Source organism: Anopheles maculipalpis, chromosome 2RL (assembly GCF_943734695.1).
Source record: "Anopheles maculipalpis chromosome 2RL, idAnoMacuDA_375_x, whole genome shotgun sequence".
Classification (NCBI taxonomy): Eukaryota; Metazoa; Arthropoda; class Insecta; order Diptera; family Culicidae; genus Anopheles; species Anopheles maculipalpis.
Genome location: NC_064871.1, coordinates 29,650,881 through 29,672,988, shown reverse-complemented (window position 1 = coordinate 29,672,988; position 22,108 = coordinate 29,650,881). Strand labels below are relative to the sequence as shown.

General features: G+C 42.9%; 4 protein-coding genes across 5 annotated transcripts in view; 2 read left to right on the top strand and 2 right to left on the bottom strand.

Moving 5' to 3' along the window:
• LOC126558017 (tryptophan--tRNA ligase, cytoplasmic) overlaps positions 1–22,108 on the top strand; it is a 274,008-nt gene that overhangs the window by 159,783 nt on the left and 92,117 nt on the right. The window lies entirely within an intron of this gene.
• Positions 8,999–9,462, top strand: LOC126559485 (piercer of microtubule wall 1 protein). Its single transcript, XM_050215650.1, has 3 exons — positions 8,999–9,104; positions 9,179–9,287; positions 9,351–9,462. Exons 1-3 carry the CDS (start codon positions 8,999–9,001, stop codon positions 9,460–9,462), a joined length of 327 nt encoding a protein of 108 aa, XP_050071607.1.
• Positions 14,683–15,914, bottom strand: LOC126566263 (serine-rich adhesin for platelets-like). Its single transcript, XM_050223245.1, has 2 exons — positions 15,898–15,914; positions 14,683–15,844 (listed from the first exon to the last, which is right to left on the bottom strand). The coding sequence occupies exons 1-2, from the start codon at positions 15,912–15,914 to the stop codon at positions 14,683–14,685; spliced, it is 1,179 nt and encodes a 392-aa protein (XP_050079202.1).
• LOC126557629 (synapsin) overlaps positions 15,812–22,108 on the bottom strand; it is a 32,831-nt gene continuing 26,534 nt past the window's right edge. For both annotated transcript variants that reach the window (XM_050213478.1, XM_050213479.1), the window contains exons 6-10: positions 20,080–20,300; positions 19,921–20,017; positions 17,972–18,139; positions 17,616–17,889; positions 15,812–16,121 (exon numbers count right to left, since the gene is read on the bottom strand). In XM_050213478.1, coding sequence (XP_050069435.1) covers positions 15,952–16,121; positions 17,616–17,889; positions 17,972–18,139; positions 19,921–20,017; positions 20,080–20,300 — 930 coding nt within the window. In that variant the 3' untranslated portion in view covers positions 15,812–15,951. The remainder of the gene's footprint in view (positions 16,122–17,615; positions 17,890–17,971; positions 18,140–19,920; positions 20,018–20,079; positions 20,301–22,108) is intronic.

Genomic DNA, 22,108 nt, shown 5'->3' with positions numbered 1-22,108 from the left:
TCGGAACTAGATTTCAACCGCACAACCCACTTCGAGCGAGTAATTAACCAATATGTGTTTGAGCTCCGGGTCCTGAACAGACGTCATACCAAAAACTTTTATTAGGAAGAACATCCTCGAGCGAGGAAGTATGGCTATTGAATGAAGTGGTCGTGAAGGACATTATTTGTGTTTTGTTATTTGGAACATGCAGTAGCTTCTGGGCGTCTTGGATTTCGTATGGACTTGATTTAATGAGATTTAATGAAATGAGAGAACTCAAATATAAAATAAGTTTCACACTATTTGATTCAACTTTCACTGTCTTCCACATAGGAACTTTCAGTTTCACACACTTTCATTTTGAATTTGAGAAAAATATTCCTGCAATATGAAGCCGAGTATAATGAATCAAATTTGAGCAATTCAATGACGCACTTTCGAGCTGTGGCTCAAGTAGAAATCCTATCAATGTTATTTTTCGTACCAAAACCCCTCTTCAAAACCTCTTAATCAACTGGAAGGAAGCCAGTGTTGATCGAAGTGGAGCCAGTGGAGTGGTTTCCAAATATAGCAGTAACTGTTTTCTTACGCTTTGATCGCCAAATCAAATCATCAAATTTTGAATATGAAAATTTCAGCACGAAATACTCAATGAAAAGTGTCAGCAAAATCAATTTCTTGCTACCTTTGGAGTGTGATGTTGGAAAATGAAACAAATACGAAATCAATCAACGGAAATGAATGTTTCAATTAATAAATTTCAACACATGTATAAATATATATATTTAACAAAATAAATTTAGTCAATATGCTAACGATTTAACGTCCTGAAGCTAACAACACTCCATAATATCGTTTTATTTTGTCTATTTCTGTCTCTGGTTCGTTCACCCATGCTTGCAGATCAATAATTTACCATCGATTATCGTAGATTATTTCAATTTCGATCACTTAACCATGGATTGTAATGCATTAGACACATTTTAAGAGGGCAGACTAACGAATTAATGTGCTTGTAAGTTTATCGTGCTTTTGTATGTTTGTATTGCCCACACAGTCATAGAGCTTTTCGCTGCCACCTCCTGCTACCCCTCCACAAACACCAGAAGCACAAGAGGATATGGGAAAATTAATGGATAGAAGGGAATAGGGATGGTAAAAGGATGGTGAAGTATTTTCATGTGGATGAATATTTAACGAGTGGAAAGGTCACGTTCGAGAGCGAAACCGTGCCTGACTCCTTGGTTTGATGAATCCACGCCACCCCGAGGTGGAATATCAACAGCTTCATCAAGAGTGGGACAATTTACCCGGGGGGTCGTAAGTTCCTTCCCAGCAAAGCGCCGTCGATCGGAAAATGTGACCGATGAAAAAGGTAATTAAACATCCTCTTGACGACAGGCGTGTCCTGAACGAATGCTTATCCGAGAACTGCATTCGCCTGCGGTACTACGGTAAGGAGATTCAGTATGGCAGCTGTTATTGGAACGAAGCTTCCGGCTAGTTTCTGAAGCAAGACTGTATTGATGTTAATGCCAATATGGTTGAAAACTAAACAATAAAAAAGGAGAAAAAAGGAGGCAAAGCTTGGGAGAAATGAATCTTAGAAATAGCTATAGGTTCGTTGACACATTCCACCTTGAAGACTGCCATTCACCGAGCCTTTGCTTTGCTGCCTTTCGTTTCCGGTTGGATTTGTTGGTCGCTCACTGTATTTAAATTCTATTTCTAGCGAGAAAATCTACCTTGCTCGCTATCTGTAATCGATGCGGTAAATTCAATTAAAAACGATACCACACTCATACAGGTGCAATTGATGGTGCTACTACTGCTCTACGGTGATTGAAATTGAGCGGAAATCGTTGTCGAAGGCAGATCTTGTTCATGGCACAGTGTGAGGAAATGAGAAATGGAGGGAGACAAGATAACGGGAAGGATATTGCATTGGAAATTAGACATTCCACGACGAGTGGTGTTGCATGTATGTGCTGGGATGCCGATCGAAAGCGTGCGTTGTTGTGCTGGTAATTTTATTTCTTTATAAAAACTGAAGTGTTAGAGAAGATTTGAATCGTCGGTATGAATCGTTTCACGCTTGAAAATCAGATACTTCAACCTACACAGCAGAACGAAAACAATAAACAATGGAGATGCAACCGAAACTGCACGAATCGGTTTTACACCTCAGGATCCCAACGAGCAGGGAAATATCCTGTCGGACATTCAAGCGATGATATGAAGGTAATCAATAGAAAGGAAGCGTTACATCGTCAGAAAACTGAATAGAGGAAATGTAGGAGATACACAAACACATGGCCAAGTGCTCATTCTTAGACGACTGCAATGTGAAGAGTTACGAGACGATTGGGAGCTGAATGTCATATACTCTTTGTACCAAACATGGCCTCCTCAGCCTGTACTGTGCTAACTTACAACGTCTTTACAGTCCTGAATGCTGCTTTAAAGATCCTGTACCGAAGATTCTTCTGCAGATTTGTGTCCCTTGCAACCCATGTCCCCTTCGAATGCTACCAAGCTGGATTTGTTGGAGGTAATACGACAACCTACCAACTCTTTAACTTTAGGTTTAACCTTTATTGGAGAATCTTAAGCAATATTCTGTAGATAATACAAAGTAGCATATTAAGGCCCACAAAGAGCTGAAAATGAGATTCAGTTGTACTACAACCAAGGCTTAGGTTCCTGCTGCCTGCTGCAAGTTCCGTCCGGAATAGAGTGCCACAATGTTTTTTTTCTGAGCGCCAGAGCAACTATTTTTTTTTAGACCCTGAAGAGATAAGGAAAAGTTATCCTAAAAATAAAAAAAAACCTTTAAGGAATAAACCAAAGGGTAGATTTTTTTCACTCAGATGAAACGAGCTGGCCGTAGTGATACAGAACAGATATTAAGTATGTATAAAAATGTCTTTGAAATAAAACAATAAAAAAATAATATGATGTGTCAGAAGAAAATGATTTTAATGTAATTTTACTTTAATTATGGTGCGTTCAAGACTACAAGTTGAACGGAATTACTTTGACCGTAAAATAAAAATAAAAATTCATAGAAAAAATCATCATTCAAAGATTTGGATGAATCTTCAAAACACTGATTCCTCTATCGCTTAACCGGAACTATTAGCAAACAGTGCAGTACGTGTCACTCATCTAATTCAGTCGACCATACCATGGTCGTTCGTCAGTGGGTCAGTGCGGACATGATGAACCGGACACGTTCTCAGTTTTCTAACGATGGCAAAACATTCTATCATTGCGGTCAATAGAGAAAAAAAAAGAAAGCGTGAAGGTACCACGTTTACCAGCCGATCGAAACCAGGCACAGGTCACGATCGGGTCAGCAGTTCGGGTTTCCTGGACATCAAAAAGTGCCACGCTCGCTCCAACCCAAAACCAAAACACCCAATAACCCACTGCATCAGCAGTATGCAGTTTGCACCTCTCTGTTTTTGCTGTTTTTTTATCGCGTTGGGTGCGCTTTGACGCTTCCGCTTTTGACTTCGGACTTCGCCTGAACGTATCGCAGCGGACGCTCGAGAAAGGGTTGGTAAATAATTGCAGCCAGAGCGATAGTGTTCCGGTGGGGACAGTCCGGTGAATCATCTGGGTCGCCATTTACGAACGAGCCAACGGGTAGACAATGAGGCAGACACATGGTATGCCATGTTGTCTAGGCTGCTGGCTACCACCAATAATTGAAGGAAGCCCCCGTTTTCTAGTACTGCTGTAGACAGAGAGAGAGAGAGAGAGTATTGATTTTTTTCCATCTCCTCGGTCGTGCCGCAGTTTTGTGCTTTGGGCCGTTGTGTGATCGCTACGGTTTGGTGGCTTTTCGCGTGCTGTGCTCTGCAAGATGCGGTAGAATTTATCCGAGACTGTACGTTGTATCCAGCAGCTTTTAGATTGAAAAATGCCTTTTTACGGGTCGTTTACAGGTAAGATAATGGCGGCGCATGAGCGTTTTGCTGAAGAGGACTTTGTTGCCGGTGGGTTCGGCCCGCTTTTGGCGTAGGAGAAAGGGCTGTTATTAATTGCCTTGTGCTACACGATTATCCTTCTAATTTAAAGCTCATAGAAAAGCTCACAGGTGGTGCCGTGCAGTGAACATCTAGCTTAATGAGCTGCTGACGGGGACTGGGTGTTGTGTTTCACTTTTAACATAAAACCAGCACATGCAACTGGACTCCCAATTTGCAACACATAAGAGGATAATTTTTGGTAAAGAATATTTTGGAGGAATGAACATTATAAAAATGATTTTTGGGTTGGTTCAAAATTTAATAGTCACACAAATTCAGTAGTATATAATTTATTTATTTTTAGATAATTTATGATAGTCAGAACGCTGTATACATGGATTTTTGTACAACAATCTCCTTCCATGACTAAGGGGGAATATCATTGCTGTCGGACGTGCCTTCACGTATCTCATGAGACTGCAACGTAAGTCTAGACATCATACGAATGAATGCGTGACCTACCGAAAGCCATTGAAGCTAGGAACGTTGAGAAATTTGGAACGAGCGGCATACATGATCCTACCTAGTTTTATCACATTCCTTGTCAAAGAGCCAGCCTTATCCTTGAATACGAGGAAATTCGTGACGTTCTCTCAAAATATCTATCTATCTCTGTCCAAAAATTTTCTTTCAACAGGATTCTACTGAGGCTCAGCTAAGCCTTTTCCTGTATACAAAATGCTGGTTGTGAAGATTCACGTTCAACCACAATAGCACCGAAAACAATCGATAGATATATAAATTAAGAGGTATTGTATTAGCTTCTAATTCTCACTGCAACAGCAGATACTTCGGAACAATCTTGAACAGTCGTCATGAATGGTCGTATTACATCGATGGAAAAAAAATCAGCGATGAAAATTATTAAATATGTTCTTAGTTTCTTCTCGAAAATTGGAGCATATTATCACAATATCCGATTTTTGCTCAAAACCTAATTAAGGGTTGATTCATGACCTCTAAGGCCATGCCGGCCATCGAAATGGTTTTCTAGACTACCGATACCACGTAGTTGGTTAGTCAGTCCTCACTACGTGGGGACGGACCCCGGATGGGATTTGCACCCCGGTCCTGCCGTTTGAAGACTGGCGCCGCTGTCGCCAAACCACCGGGCCGCCCCTCAAGTGGCTGCCCCCTAAGTGTTGTTTATTTATACAGACCTGATACGGCTTTCGTAAGTTAAGTTAGACTTTTCTGTCTGAGAGTTATTCCGTTTGGAACCAGTATTAATAAAATGGAAGAAAGGGCTACTATCAGATAAATCAGCAGCTAGATTAGTAGTCCAGAGTGGAAGACTTCCAGAATGTCCGAGAATGAATCACACCGCGAAACGACTCTACTCAATAAAGGTCTTCATCTTCCAGCAATCCCTATCTTTCAAAAGATTTTATCGCTTAAGGGATGTAGTCATTTTCCTTTTCGTCCAAGAGACCTCATCGGCTAAGAAATGTTGCAGTCGTAGAGACCTTGTTTTCCAGTACTAGCCGTTGTTATCCAATAAGCGTTGTTATCCACTTTATTTACTTAGGAACCTTAGAGGCCCAGTCGTGCAAGTTATCTCATTTACTAAGAAACTTTGTCTTCGAATGGGAAAAGTTATGGAAATACACTACAAGAAATATTCGCTAAAGCCCCACAGATGTCGTCCAGTCTTTATCCATCACTGAGATTGAAGATCTTGTATATAGTCAGTATATGATTGTAGATATTTGGTACCATAAGATACATCGAGCAAAAACACATTTCAAATTAAAACCATCTGTACGGGAACCAAAGCATCTTGAGGACAGTGACACATGAATTGACTTCGATAACGTTGATAATGTGCATGGTAAATGTGCGTGCGTGGTGGTAAAATGATATTCCTGACTGTGGTATGATAAATACTACTACCATTCATAATCGTTGCTGGCACGTTGGCTCCGGTGCTCCCTGAATGGCTTTTTCACTGCAACTTGACGTCCCGCCTTTCAGGATGAAGGCGGCGATAAACCTTCCAAATCGCCGATCGGCGATAAGCGACGACTGTGACAAAACGGTGAAGATGGTGACGATGACGATGAAAATGATGAACTTATCCGCAGATGATGAAGATGAATGCACTGCTGCACGTGATGTGAATGTGCAATCGAATGCAACAATCAGATGTCGGGGGCACTTTACACTTCGTACGCTTGCTTATCACTGGGAGATGTTGCCACAGACAGGTCGCAGTAACACACCGGGTTAGCACATCATCACCGTCTCCCAGCAGAACCACCAGCAGATGGACAACCGATTTATCGCCAATAAAGAAACACCTCGTAAAAATGGTTCGCGTGATGGGTCGTTGCAAGCTGTGGCCGTTCGTTGTACCGGAAACACTTTCCATACACACATACACAGGCACAATTGCACAATTGCACACACTTTCTTCGCCTTTCTCGCTCGTACATGATATCCGTTCTTATGCACCGTCCACAAAATCATAGTAAGCGGCGGTTCTACTAACTTGACGGACTCACGCACCAACACAGCGACACCATTCTGACGATGCACTGGAACGCACACTAGCACACGTGGGAACTAAAGCACTGCACACTGGACGGAGTTTTGTCTGTTCAGCCCGACGATATCAACCCATTTTTGCGCATTTGAACCGTTCACACTATTTTGGTTTGCTTTGCAACCGTGACGTTTATGCCATTTGCTACACTCACCATCTTTCCTTACCACGAGGCAGTACACTTAACACTTAAAAGGTAGTATTCCGCAGCATTATGATGCCAAAAAAACAACACGCGCACAGGCAAACAGCAGGCGCGTGTAAGGAAAACCACCTTTTTTTTTTGTGTGAGGTCACAAACCAATTTGACAACACACCGCTCGTGTAGAATGCTCCCGTTTTCGGAGAATTCGGAGAGAATGCGAGCGCAAGAGCGAAAGTGTTCTGTTTATCACCAACACACACTTACACAATGTTCGATGTTGGTGTGGTGAGTGTTCTAAACAGCTACGCTGTACTACGAAACTGGCTGAAAGTGACCACGTTGCTCGCTAATGGAGACGCCCGTCGGATGGCATGCGATGGACTCTTCCTGCGGCGCCACGCCAATCCGCACATCCGCACCAGCTAAACCTACTCGGAATCCATTCTTCGCTGCTTCGTGGTAGGACAATACCTTTCTTCCCCCATCCCGACGGAACGGCCTTTACGTGACGGGGACACGTAACGTGAGTGGGCGTACGATGGATGGGTGGAGGAAGTTTTCTTTACAGTTTTTGCTTTTGGATAAGGATTTGTAATAGTTTTTTTTCCGAAGCTGTAAAACTGGTTCACACGTCTTTAGCACACCTGAACTTTTTTTTATCACCGAACGCACCGAGCCCGATCGATAAAACCGATTTCTTGTGAAGTTAAAACTCTGGCTTTTCACCACAAATAGGCATAAAAGTTTTAGCTTTTCCTTGAGAGCACTTTGGTACTTTGCACATACGTGTACACTTTCTTGCCTAACTACGTTCAATTCCATGGAATTCTTGTTGGCAGCAAACTTCAGCGAACGATGAAGCTTGCCAGGAACCGCACGATATGGGCGAGTTATGTAGCATTATTTGGAGAACACAGGCCAAGTGTTGGTGACGATGCTGTTTTGTTGATGCAGCACCCCCAATGCTAGTTTTTTCGTTTATCTGGATTCCTTCTAAAACGCATCTCACTTCGCCCGTCACAATTCCTTTCCCACCCGGGTGGGACCTTCTTTTTTACTGTTGGGAAGGCTTAATTTTTACAACCTAACGCAGGGTCCCCATTCAGCAGCTCGAACACACTCGATGCATCTGCGCGACCAAAGAAATGACACTGAAAACGGAATTCGTACGAAGTTTCGGGCCTCGTCTCGGGGACTTCTTCTTTGTGGGCTGAGCTCTGAGTTGCTTCTCACGTGCCAGTCGGTGAGGGATGAGAAAATTTTCTCACTACAGCTACGCTTTTCCCGTACACAGTATCATATGTTCTTCGTATGGAATGTCTGATGTCGTCGTTGTTGTTGGCGTTCTGTCACGCGTTCGGGTGGATGTGGTTTGGTTTTTCCTACGGCGACCGAAACCGAATGCCTGTGCGTGACATGCGGTCATGCGCACCAGGTCGGTGAGTGAATATTTTGTATAGGAATTGATAACGGACGGTACGTCGTGATAAGTTCCCCCTTCGTGGTGACGGTGTGTTTGTGAGCACAGTTTTTGACAGCTTGTCATATGATTGCCGTACAGTATCCATCAAATGGGCCGAAGGACAGAAAGGGACCTCGTAAATCGTGTTCCGGCCTCCCTTTTTTCCCTGCAGAGAGCGTGGAAAATGTGTCACGACAAGATGCAAATAGTGTGAGAGCTTTCGACCTAATAAAAATATCAGCAGCAAGAGTGATTTAAACAGGGTGTCACGAATATGCTGGATGCGAAATTAGAGCTGGAAGTTGGAAGAAAAAAGAAAGAACTTTAATTTATATTTAATTTAAAAAATCTACACAACAATTCTGACGAAACTTTAAGGTAATTTCGAAATTTATGTAATTTTAATTACTCAAAATAAATACATGTATTTTTTGTTTGTTTTTTTTTATTCATAAGGGACGGCCAGGCCGTATTGCTAAATATATGCATTAAACAAGATACTTTAACATTCTCAAAATTTTAAAAAAATGCACCCAAAACGTTCAAGAAACTTCCAAACTTTTTTCTGTTTTTCCTTCGCCGAAAACTTTCTCAAAAATCGGCACATAATAAAGCCGTTACCATGCAACGATGTAGCCCACTTGTTATTGTTTTATCAAACCTCAGTAAACATAGTGCGGTCGTACGGATACGAAGCGGCTTTGCAGTGTTGTCAACAAACGCTAACCATTCGACGGGATATAAAAAAGGCGTGCTGTTGGTGTTTCGGTTTAGTTAATTACTAATTTTGGTGCAGTTCGTGCAGGCGCCAGCAAACCTGCTGTTGAATGTGGTGGGAAATGGATAGTGAAAATCAGAAGATCAGCGAGCAAGCGCTCAATACGGCGGATATCTACAAGGGTCTGTCGCTGCCGAAGCGTATGGATAGTCCATGTGAGTTGAGTGCGATGTAATTGATGTTCAAGCGTGTCTTAAACTGGGGAAAAATGTATCTCTGTTTTTTGCAGATCAATTCACTGGATATGGATCGCAACAGGAAGGGCGTAACCCAATATATCGTACCTCAAACGCTGACTACGGGTACTATCCACCCTGTCCGCATACCGTACCTCACAAGTAAGTAAAATGGCAACCAGATATTGGACACAGGTCTCTAAATCTTTTTATTTTATTTTAAAGATACTTTCCAAAGTCTCACAAATTCACTGGACATCTTTATCAGTGTGGTATGTTTCGTAACTACTCGCTTAATACTGCCGTGGATCGCCCGTATTGTAAATTTAACGAATAGTGTTAATCTGTTTCGAAGAGGATAGATTCTGTTTTGCTTATACCCATTTTCGAAAATATCTACCAATTGTTCCAAGAGCTTAGGAAGGTGTGGATTTAGCTTGGCAAAATTTATACCAATTGCTTCTCTCGTCGATAACTACGCTTTATGAACATTTTAACGACAAGGACTTTTGCACATTAATAAAACGTTTACTATTCATGTAAATTCTCACGATTTATGGTGTATTCGAGGACTGTTATCCGAAAACTTCCTGGTGATATTCATATTAATTTTAGAGAGCTTAAAATGTTAGGCGTTTAAATCCCTTCCATACCTTCCCCCCATAGTGAGGGCTGACTATCCAGCCAAAAAGAAGAACATGTAAGGAGGATCAATAGAGTTGTCGAGAAGGCCGGCTGCGAAAAGACTCTGGGACATATTACGACAAAACAGCAAAGATTAGAGACCGAACAACATAACAGCTAGCTTCCAGCCTCAATCCCTACAAGGGAGTAGCCTCATCGCATATCAGGTAAGATTCCTTTGGATTGCTTCTACATATTTCTATGGCAGGGTACCAGATTATTCTATCATCCCCGTGGAACAAATCTAACGCAAGGAGCAATAATGAGCTTTTTCAAGTTGTAGTAAACGTTGACACTCACATGCGTATTTCTCAGCAGTGATTATTTTAACATTTTTGGAAGAGAATAGTCTCTCTTATTAAGACAATGATGTGACTAAATCATTTATGCTATGTTATATATAAAAAATACAAGGGGTTTTAAATTACTCCTCTCCGAATGCCGAAGGTCCGAAATACTACGAAACGGTTTGTTATTCAGCCTTACACGTCAGAAACTTCGAGCTTGCTAAATTTCGCCAGGAGTATGTTGTGTGAAACCTTTGGGTCTTAAGCGTCCTTCAGATCTGTATAGATTGCGTCAACCTGGACGAACAGGGCAGGATTTGCAATAGTTGACTGCCTAGGTTCAAAGCTGAAGTTTGTCCCATTTGAAGTGAGAAATACCTCAGTTACATTGTTGGCCATCCGACCAAGAAGGCAAGCTCCCAGAAGAAAGGAAGATAGATCCATCAAGCGAATAAAGATTCTATTATTCCATAGAAACGTCATTCACACATAAATTGAAGCAATTTTCAATAAAAAAAAACAGTGTTTCTTTGACTATTTTTAATACAGAAATTTTAAGCCTCAGCCATGTGCAGAAAATTGGGTAACGCTATGAGCGCCATCTACATGTCAAATGACGAAGCTTTCACTCGAAATGCCAGCAAACTTGCATGCTGTCTTATTCGCATTAAATGCGCATAACCAAAATTAAGTCTTTTTTCAAAATTTTCTGGTTTGAAGTAATGTTTATTTTAATACATTTACTTAATTTTCGTCAAGCGTTAAATGATAAAGTTTTCAAACATTTTTCAACAGCCATGAACACATTAATCATATGAAATACATTTGAACTTTATCGGCCTGTTTTTCATTAGTTATCTTGCAGTGTGAATTACGCTCGTCCCATCCATCGGATGTCCTTTCGTTTTCCTGTTCCGGTCCAATAAATAAGAACAACAGCCCAATCGTTTAGCACATTTTTGTTTCCTTTATTTTCGTAACTTCCATTTCGGTATTTGCTTGGGTTTTGGTTTGTTTGTTTAGCTATAATATTTAATTTACTTTCATTAGTTTACGGTTAAACCTTGCCTAAACGACTATGCACCATCTGCGCGGTAAGAGTATGCTATGTGGTTTATCGGGGTGGGGGGTGGTTGTGGTGGTTTGTGGTTGAAATGAAGAGCGAATTACATTATGCTGTTTTGGCTCTGTATGTGTGTGTGTGTGTGTAGTTTGCTCTAGCCTGTAAACGGTTACTAACAACGTAATCAACATTGATTCTGTAGCACTAATGTGGTCATATCTGTTCTAAAAACATTTGCACATCTACATAAGTCTCATATTTTTGTTGGGTTTTTTGGTTGATTTGATTTGGTTATGGCACGGTGCTGCTGGATGTTTGTGTGTAATTGTTTTGCTTCGTTTCTTTGTATATTATGCTTAGCGTTGGCCTGTACGCTCGTCACTCTTTTGTATGTATATTCAGAATATTCAGTAATAATTATAATTCTTCCGTTGCTCATTACTTAAAAGAAAAATAATTTAGCTTATACACGCACATGCAGTTGGTTGATAGTAATCGTGTGTGTGTATGTGTGCAACAGTAACATTTTTAAATACATATATGGTTGTTACATTTCTGCATTTTATTACGGTAACACAGATGCATTTGGGACAAGGATGGGAACTCAGGTAAAGCAACTGATATCAATCGTTGGCGGTACAATTATAGTTAATATTTTTGAGTCATTAACTGTGTAAAAGCTTTTGCTCGTTTGCAGATTTTGCAGCGGCACAGATATACAACACACACAAACGATTATCGTAGTGTAGTAGAAGTAGTATCGTACGATTACCAACAAATTGTAACACATAATTCACATTTGATTGGTTTTTTTTCTGTAGTTTCGTTGTCTATTTGCATAATTCTAACAGCCGCTTTCGAGTGGTTTTGGATAGTCTGACCATCAGCAAAAGGGGAGAAAATGGATTGGTTTTGTAACAATTTGAAACAACAACACTATTACATTGATATTCTTTTGACATGCTTCCTTTACCTAGTTATCTATACGATAATATCATCAACTGCTTCCGTTTTAATACTCTTCTCTGGTTTCGATTCGGGTGCCCGTTCTTGTATGCGTTACAACATTGGATAAGTTCTTTATTATATTAAATGCATCGTTTTGCATGTCTTTTGAGTGTTAAATACCTTCAGCACTTGAACACGCATTCACTGTTCTTTGGTGCTATTGCCTGCCTGTTTGACAGATGGTGATGATAATGACTTCGCTGGGACTCTCGAATAAACTCGATTAAACTATAAACAACTCACAATAACGATTGCTGTTAGGTACGGAATTTAATACTATAAAGAAAAAGTTAAATCTGGAGCTTGGAGTATTTGATAAACTTGAGTTGAGATAGAATGCTTCGCAAACCAACGAATCGTAGTGCCAATTCGTATAGGGTGAGAAATGTCATTAATTTTTATTTTATTAAATTACTTCACATGGCAGCAATCCTCAATAATTAAAGTTTTTCCATTACACAGTTGTAGAATATGCGCGTTGATGATTAAATAGCACTTTAGCTGTGTTTTTGCTTTCCGTTTGCATGTTTTTTGTGTGTCTTTTTGTCATTCGCATTTCTCAGTCCTCGCAAGTCACCTCGGAGCCACAAAGCCATCGCCCCTTGGTTATCCCTCTCTCGCTCTCTATTGTAGAATTCTGTAAATATCAACTAGTCATATCTTAATAATATATTGTCTTCATATGATATATTTAATGTACTGGTGTGATGTTGTACACCCCGATCCTTCCGCCATTTTGTTATCCATCATCAAACGATCGTAAAGGATCGTTGGGCGATCGTGTATATGGGTTTGTGTAGGTGTGTGTATGGCTGTATTGTCCCTCAAGCGAGCGATTGGGGGAGCATTTTTAATTGTAATTATTATTAATCTAACAACATTCATTCATCAAACATTGGCTGGGATTATTCTACACTCTCACACACGGGCGCGCGCGCACGCATACGCCCACGTACAGACATACTAAATCCTGGATATTAATCCAACTGGACATTTGATTCATTTTTGCTGTCATTTGTTCGTATGTGAACCTGCCCCAGTGTGTGTGTGAGTGTGTTATAAATCGTATTGCAATATAGTACTTTAGAGAGAAGTTTGTTTTTGCGCAAGTAACACTAGCAGTATTAATAGAGTTTTATAGCATGATGAAATCAACACTCATAATTCACAGAACCACAGAGAACCACATGCCTGTTTTGGTACTACAGAGAAAGGAACACTATCAAGCGAAAGTCTTATTTGTCCGGGGGAAAGTTTGTGGAATATGAGCCGGAAGTGAGCCTCTAACCGTGCGCATGTGTGCCAGCTACTAACGATTATGCCATACTTTGAACGTCTAGTCAATCTGATGAGAGAGAGTGTGTTTGTGTGTGTGTGCATACATACATATCATCCACCGTCGTGTCTATAGCACGTCTAAGCAGTGGCGTGTGCTCTCTATTGCTCATTCCGGCTGTAAAGCAATACGTCTAATCAGTCGTAGTAATACAGTGATACAGTAGAACTGTACAGTGTAACAGAGTGAAGCATCAGAAATGCGTGGCGTACAGGGCGTACTACATAAAGAGCAGGGGTGCGTGATATGCATGGGCCATGTATATGATAGGCAAAATTAATGGCGTAATACTTTTGCGGTCGTAAATTGATTGCTTACACTCTAGCTCTCTCTCCCTCCAATCTTCTCTCTGTACCTCTCCTTCGATCTCGTAATGTGTCGGTGGTGAGATGTAATAGATGGATTTTTCCTGTGATCTTGCTTCAAACCATAGTAGGATCCTCAGCCATAAAATTCCTGCTTTGGTAATACCTTCATTCTTTGTGCGATGTCAACCAATTGATGATAGGATACGGTCTAAACAAAGGTCTTCCTTTCTTATCCCTTCTCTCATAGAGCTTCTTAGACATTAGTGAATATCGCTTAGAGTTTAATTTGTCCTGCCACCTTCGTCGTCCGTTTCATGTCATCTTAGCATTCCAAGGGAAAAAATGGAGTCTCTCCCTTCCTTCCCCCCCCCCCCATAGTTCCCCTCCCTTCTCCTAAACTGTGTTAACACTCCAACCGATGTTCGATATCCATATCCTTGTCCTTGTTGCTGCTTAAGATGATGGCCATCTGTTGCATGCTTCATCGGCTTGTTTGAAACCAGGAAACGTCAGAGGCAAATTTAGTGACTTCTCTTCGTTACACCAGATGCTGACCTGAGAAATCGCAAGTCGGCGTGTTTTTTTTGCGTGTGTGTGTGTGTGTGTGTGTTTGTGTGAGAATATGTGAAAGTGTCTTGTATGTCTGTATTATTCGGTATTACATTTAGAAAGCTTATCAGATAACATTACCGCCTAACAAGCAATCGAGACAACAAACCTTACGTGAGAGAGTGGGTTAATCGGGTCGAAACCCTTATACTGAAGGGTAAGCCATCCAGGACAGACAGCACTGTCAGGGAACCGGTATGGAAATGGCGAAGAAGTACCAGAAGAAGAATTGATGAGGATGCTGCACAAGATGTCAAGTAGTTTACTTTAGATCGAACTCCTCCTCGTCATCTACCCGTGGGGTAGATCTTGTCCAGGGTTTGCTAACACTCACACTCGCCGAACGATCGGACGCTACGGACATACTCTTCGTCAGTACGCTCGGATCCTTCTTGCCGTACACAAACTCCGAATCGGACGTTGTGCTGCTGAAGCTTGTGCTGTCCCGACTTCCGTACGATCCATACCGTGCAGCGGTAGTTGCTGGACTGCTGGCCGCCGGTGAGAATGGAGCCGAACCGGTGATGGGTGGTGTAGCCGGCCCCGTTACGGCACTGGTACCGAAGATGAGCTCTGCATCGGTTAGCGATTCGGTGCGCTGCCGGAATTCACCGCGACTGCCGGCCCGATCAAAGCGCTTGTTGTAGAAGTCGGGTCCACGGTCACCGAAGATAATCTCGGCATCGGACGAGGCGCGCTTGGTGCGTCCGAACTCTTGCTTCTTCTGCTCGCTGGTCGGTGGCACGCTGGATGGGGTCGAGAAGCCGGTGCTGGTGGCGCTCGAGTACCCGGACGAGCCGGCGGAGAAGGACGAAACGGAGGAGGACGAGAAGACGGAAGTGGAGGAAGCGGTCGTTGTTGCTGATGCTGCTGAGGTGCTGCTGGTGGCGGGCAGGGTGACCGGCGATGGGACGGCGGCTGCACCGAGACCTCCACCGGCCGGTGCCTGGAAGCGCCCGGTTAGCGATGGTTGTTCCCTGATACCTTGCTGTATAGTGTAACGATCGGTGTCGTCGTTGGTTGTGATCTTACTGCTAGTTGTGTTGCTGGCAACACTGCTGGTAATGCTGGTGTCGCTGCCACCGCCACTGGTGCCGCGCCCTGCGCCAGCGATCCTGTCCTTGTCGAAGGGATTAATGCGCTCGCTCAGCGTCGGATCGTACGCCGGGCGCTTCGGTTCCGCGGAGTTGCTGGAACTTTGGCCACTGCTGCTGGATGCGCTGGTACCATCCAAAGAAGAAACATTGACTTTATTTACACTGCTGCCGGTGACGGCCGTGCTGTTGCTGGCGATTGTTGTTGTGGCAATGCCGCTGCTGCCGATCGTGCTGTACGGTGGCTGACCGGGAGCACCGTTGCACAGGTTGGACCGTTCGACGGACGGTGGCTTCGTCTCGGTCGGTTCGGTCGGCCGCACGATCACGCTGTCGATGGAGCTTTCGCGTGTACTCAAAATGCTACCGGTGGCGCTGCCGGCAGTGCTGCTGATGTCATTTCCTCCGCGGGTCTGTTTCTTCTTCTTAGCCAAATCCTACATGTCACCGAAGATGCCGGCGAAAGTTTTGCGGAGATTTTTCATCGTATCCTCCGCGTCCTCGACCACCGATGGGCCGCCGGTTGCGTTGGCCGGTGGAGCTTTACCGGCACCCGATCGGGCGGCCGAAGCCGACGATATGCCGGACACACTGCTCGATTGCGATGCTGTTAGTAGATCATAGATGAAGAAAAGTTAGAACAACTCTAGCGCCAAAGCTTAGTAAAGTTAAATTCAATTTAAAAGTACACCAGTGGAAGTACACATACTAATTCGGATTTATTTGCATTTGATAAACGCAATGTGCTTTGCCTACGATTTATTCGTAATGCTTCATTAGACTTAATTATAAAGAAAAATGAAGTTTTCTGGAAAAACTAATCATCTTTGCGCTGGTATCATACCAGTAAGAATCCCATTCAAACTTCAGGTCGTCTCCGTTGCATAATATCGATTAAAAAAGATGCAGCACCCGGATGGCGTTACGTATCATAGCTCCGATATTAGCATTTCATATCCGGCAAGTGGTAGCCACTATCTACTTGCCATTATATTTAATGAGCGTTATGAATATTTAGAATGTATTTCTAAGTGCTTAATGTATGATGACCACAAAGGTCGTGCTGCAAATTTATCATAGCCATTTCCGGAAACAAGTTACTACCGCAGAACATTTTGTGATCGGTTCCTTTTAAATTTAATAAAAACTTTAATAAAAACATGTGGCATGTTGATCGTGGATTACGTAAAATTAACTACGGTTCATTTATGAATAATCTATTACATTTTATGAATGAACCTTCCTTCTTCATTGCTTAACGACCTTCTAAGGTCACCGAGGCCATTAAATGGTTTACTAGACTTATCGATACCACGTAGTTAGATAGTCAAGTCCTCACACTACGGGTGGACGGTCCGGATGGGGTTTGAACTTCGTTCCTGCCGTTTGAAGACCAACAGCAGTGCATAACGGAAGATCAACTATTTCGCCAAGCGTCCCCATATCAAAATGAATCACATATATTGCATAGCACAAGTTATCGAGATGCTTAGAGAGCAATCTCCGAGTTGACTAGGGAAACCAAGATTTGAAGTGTCGAAGAAATGAGAAAGTTTCTAGTGAGTAGGTATCTCACACGACCCTGCTGGTTCCAGGTTGCAAGGTTCCCTCCCCGAAAAAAAATCTTTGGTACATTTGTGTAGCATTATACATTGATTTGAAGCAGCTATAGTTAAAACAGTTCGAGAACTGCAATTAAAACTTCGTTTGTTCAATTTTTTATATTTTAACGACAATTTATAAGTACTATAAATTATTTGCATTTCCTGTGAGGTATTATCTTTGCAACCACCATCGCTCTCACCACAATATTGTTTATTGATGTGCAAAGCCAATCCAAAAAATCCTTTGTTTAAAGGATTGTTAACGGATTAAAGGTAAATCTAACGAAAATATTGCCTTATTATTTTGAACAAGGTTTTATTAGTTTTATTGCTCAGGATCGGCCTGGCCGTATTGCTGAAGTTTGAAATTGATTAATTTAATTTATAAAAAAAAACAATTTTTAGTTTACTTATTTCCACCAGTGTAAACTGCATACCTTCAGGCACGTTAAACTTAAAACATTAATGAATTCGAATTCCTAGCCTTATTTACATACCTTGCGAATCACGTCGTCCAACAGAGTTCAGAGTGGGTGCCCTTTCGGACGGTTGCTCCGGTGGCTCACCAGACTGGCTGCTAAAGCTACCGTGACGCCCGATCGAACCTACCCCTGGTGTGGTGCGCTCCGGAATCGGCGGTGGACCACCACCAACCGGTACCGGGCGTGTACCGATCGGAACCGGCGGTGCATCTTCCGTTGGGCTAGTGCCTCGCGACGAGATCGAGCTGCGCGAAACGGCCTTCGTCATCATGGACGGTCGGCAAACATTCTAAAAGAGAAATGATTCGGGAAGGATAGTTTAGTAAGGGAGGATTAAGCTTCGATAAGAAATGCTTCTTCCGTATGCAAACCTGCATGCGCCCGACGACGAGATCCGCAATCTGGCGGCGATCTTCTTCCTGGCTGTCGCCCATCAGAGGGAACGTCGAGTCGGCGGCGCTGATGATAAACTCTTTGCCCTCCTTGGAGACGATCACCGCCACACCGCACACCTCCATACCACCGAACAGCTCGGACACCTGTAGCAAACAAGAAAACGGAACATGCCGGAAACGATCAGTCAGTGTGCGTTGGTGTCGCTGACATTTGCATACAGCTCTCAGAATGTTTTAAAATCTCAACACCTCCAGGAGCGGGCGCCTGATTCTCGGTAAAAAGGGGAGCACATTAATTGAAGACACTCGAATTAGTCAGCATGCGCGCGCGCAATGTCTTAGGCGTTATTACAATGATCCATTCCAAATACCATCATCCGCGCGATTCTTAGTCATAACAGTTCACATCCGGTTTTATGGATAGAAGTGATTTTTAATTTAAACCCACTCGATTCAGTTTCGCGGATCCAGATTGGCCGTATCAGTAAACAGTTTTATTTTGCCAAGCAGGGCGTTCCAGGCACGCAAACGTCATTGATTGACTCATTTAACTCCTCCAACTGCTAAGCGCGGGTCTCTGAAAGTCGGGTCGCATTAAGAATTTTGTGCACGCACGTGCCGTTGGCGCTTGACATCTGGTAGCGTCGGGGTTGAGATCATCACCATCGCCAGTTCCATATAATGTGTAGCGGGCCTCTCGAATCTGATCGCCCTTCGTGGTGTGGTGTGCGGTTGCGGTTTAGCCCGATTGACGAGTTGATTTAATTATAGAGTATTGTACTCATCGCGCAAGGGATTCGTTGTAAAGTGGAGTCAGATTGTGATCGATGTAGGAAACGATCGTAGATTCGCGAGCAACAGGTTCCCTCCGACTAACCATCTGGTACATACGCGCGCCTACACAGCAAAAGGAATTCTTTACGCCATACCAGAAGCGGAAGATGTTCCATGGGAGGGAGATGGGAAGTCTGCAAAGTTCAGATGAGTCTGGGGTTTTCTCTTGTACTGTCTGGTATTGGCTATGACACAAATCATCTGCTACATGACGGAATGTGTCCTCTACTAATCACAAGCTCTAGCTCGTACCGAAATTGCGCCTGTAACATACTGGACGCTGGATGGTGCTTGGCCGTATAATGCAATCTGATTTTGGTGTGGGAAGTCCAATTCCATCCTCCATGCCCGCTCATTACTGATGACTAACAAAAAACAGCTGACCCATAGTCCTAAAATCTTGAAATAGTTTAATAGTTTAATTTCCCAACAAACCCACCAAGAGCACTCAACTTTGGCACTAGTTCTACACACCCGTTGATGTTTTGTTTACGGATCGAATCACGATCGCATTGGAATGCTGGCTGCGTGCGCACCGTCCGACACAGCTGGAATGGAAATGTACTTTTCGTGTTCCGCTCTGGGCCACTTTTGCAAGGGTCGCGTGTAATGTGTTCCGTCCAATATCGCTCTAAAAGGACATCTTTTGCACCGGTTCGAGACCTTGGTCTGATCGTATCCCTGCCCTAACCGTGGCGTTATCTCTTCAAAAGTCGTTTTTATCCAATTCAACAAAAACCCCGGACCGATTCGAGGCTCGTTTCGCAAGTCTCACGCACGCAGCATGCATATGTCGTTCGGTCTGGGACGCGGTGGATGATGATGATGTCAATAAATCATTTCAGACGATCGGCGACAAACGCAACGTTTAATACCGTCTAGATTAGGCGCAATAAATAATCCTCGGCCCTCGGGTTCAAAGAAGGCCGCTGAGAAAATGGCAACGTACGGTCGTGATCGTGGTGCAAGGTGCGAGGAAGAGAATTTCCTTCAGCACACACACACACACACACACACACACACACACACACATAGAATGTTGCACAAATGTCTCAATGTTTGGACATCGTATCACAGCGTGGCACACTTACCTCATCGACCCAGGTTTTGTACTTCTCCGTCATCGGGATCTGCTCGAGCATGGCCGAGCCCTGGTTCGTCTTCCAGTTGCCGGAAATGGATTTTCTCCTGAAATGGGGCAAGGTAGTAATATTTTGACCAGTGGCGAGCATACCCGCATCCGTACTTACATGAACGCCTTGTAGGTGCTACCGATCTTCTGGATGTGAACGTCAAACTTGGCGTCGATGTACGGCTCGAGGCTACAGTAGGAGCCGTTGTCGGACAGGCCGGTACCGCACAGAAGGCCCGCCGCGTCTTGGAGCGCTCCGGGGTTGTCGAGCTTGGCGGTAGCTTTGCCACCGTGACAGTGGCCAGCCTTCAGCACGCATGGGAACCGTGTCCAGGTGAACTGCAACAGAAAGGAAAGTGGAAATATGGGGTAAGAGTATTGTAGAACAATTGGTGAATGAATGGTTGTATGTAGAGTGTATTTATATCTGAAGAAGGATCGTACATGATTTATTTTGACTTAAGCCGAATATCGAGTGTTGTATAGGAAGAAATGGGTTGGAAAAAAATTTACACAACCCATGTTTGATCTAGAGACGAGCGTTTACCACAAACTAGTGTGTAAATGTCTCGAAAATTTTAAATGTAAGACCAATGAGACATAAATTTGTAGTCCACATACTCCCACGTATAATTAATGTCTATTTTGAAGTGTTTCAGATTTATAGAAAGTATAGAAATAAAACATTTTGACATGACTTCAAATATTTTTCTGAAGTCTTTTATATGGGGTAATTTAATGATCGAGGCCCTCTGGAGGTTGTAGATCCAAAGAAGAGGATGACGGTATTTGTCCATGTAGATCCCAATTATGGTGTTCGTTCATTAGCAAGTGGCTCATAATAAACAATTCCTTTTCGATACCACCAAATGTAAATGGTGTGGTATGAGATCCATTTATTGTCCATGGTAAATAACTATTTAGGAATGTGTCGATTGCTTGTTCTTAGGTCGACGCTTCACAAATTGAAAAGCAATCCATTATGTTCTGTTGTTATTGTTTGGCGTCATGGAGTCAAACATAATGCTTTTAGTTGAACATAGCTTGGCACAAATTGACGATAGACGTGTCGGTGCGGGATTCGTATATTATTTTATTTGCTTCCTCATAACATACAAAGTTCACTTTATTGTCACGTTATTTTCATGTAAAACCCTTTTTGTTTCATAATAAATCACAAAAGATTCAGAAAAGATTAGCAATATTGTAGGTATTGTTGAATACCTTTGAGGTTGTTAATTTTCCTTTACATATTAATCTTCAATTGAAATTAGCAATAAACGTTGTGATCATCAGATTATTCATTTCAGACTGCAAAGGCGTAAAGTTCGGTGCACGTGTCACATTGCACTCAAGGCCCGAACGTTGGAATAATTCACAGTGAATCTAACCACACCACCGCAAGGCATTCGTGGTCGTCATCATCCGCCTCATCATCATCACCATCGTTGTCGTAGTCGTCTGGTAAAGATTAATTATGCCTACCGATACCGTCTGATGCGCCTGTACGGAACGCGCCCATTACTGCCAAGTGCAACACTTCATGCGCCTGGTGGACCGTCCGGGGTTGATCGACCACCGTACGAACCGAACAAAACTGGCACTCGGCCAAGAAGGAAATCCGGACGGTGCATCGGTTGATCGCGCAGTTCCGGCTTCTAGCCGATCGGCAAATGATCCGAACGACGAAACGGACGAACACGCTTTTGCAGCGATGCTTGTGTTAGCCGCAGGGCGATAACAGGAAATTTCCTTTATTTTTAACCCAAGGAGCAAAGCGCTAAGATCCGGATCGACACGCGAGGATTGGTGTTGGCAGGAATTTTTAGTATGCACCGAATGGTCTGAATATTTTTTTGATTGAGAATTTATACATTGGCCGTGTTCTTTGTGTAGGGATGTTGTGAAACAGAAAGCACTCAAGATGTTACTCGCCCCCTTGTTTGCATTTTAATTCCAAGAACACAGTTTAATTAGCTCAAAATAGGGCATTTGTTTTGCCGCGTAGTATCAAACGATTTGATTAAATATTGATGATGAGTGTTAATAATAATATGTGCATTTTCTATGCAGCAGTTGCGCTCGGCAGTCCTCAAAGTCGTGCTTCTCGAAGCGATCGTTGAGACACAAATCAAATAAATGAATCG

What these genes read in the sequence shown, in the direction of transcription:
- LOC126559485 (XM_050215650.1), top strand. Translation starts at nt 8,999, where the DNA reads ATGTGGTGGGAAATGGATAGTGAAAATCAGAAGATCAGCGAGCAAGCG. An exon ending in GAAGCGTATGGATAGTCCAT is followed by an intron (nt 9,105 to 9,178) that starts GTGAGTTGAGTG and finishes TGTTTTTTGCAG; the next exon opens with ATCAATTCACTGGATATGGA. An exon ending in CCGCATACCGTACCTCACAA is followed by an intron (nt 9,288 to 9,350) that starts GTAAGTAAAATG and finishes TTTATTTTAAAG; the next exon opens with ATACTTTCCAAAGTCTCACA.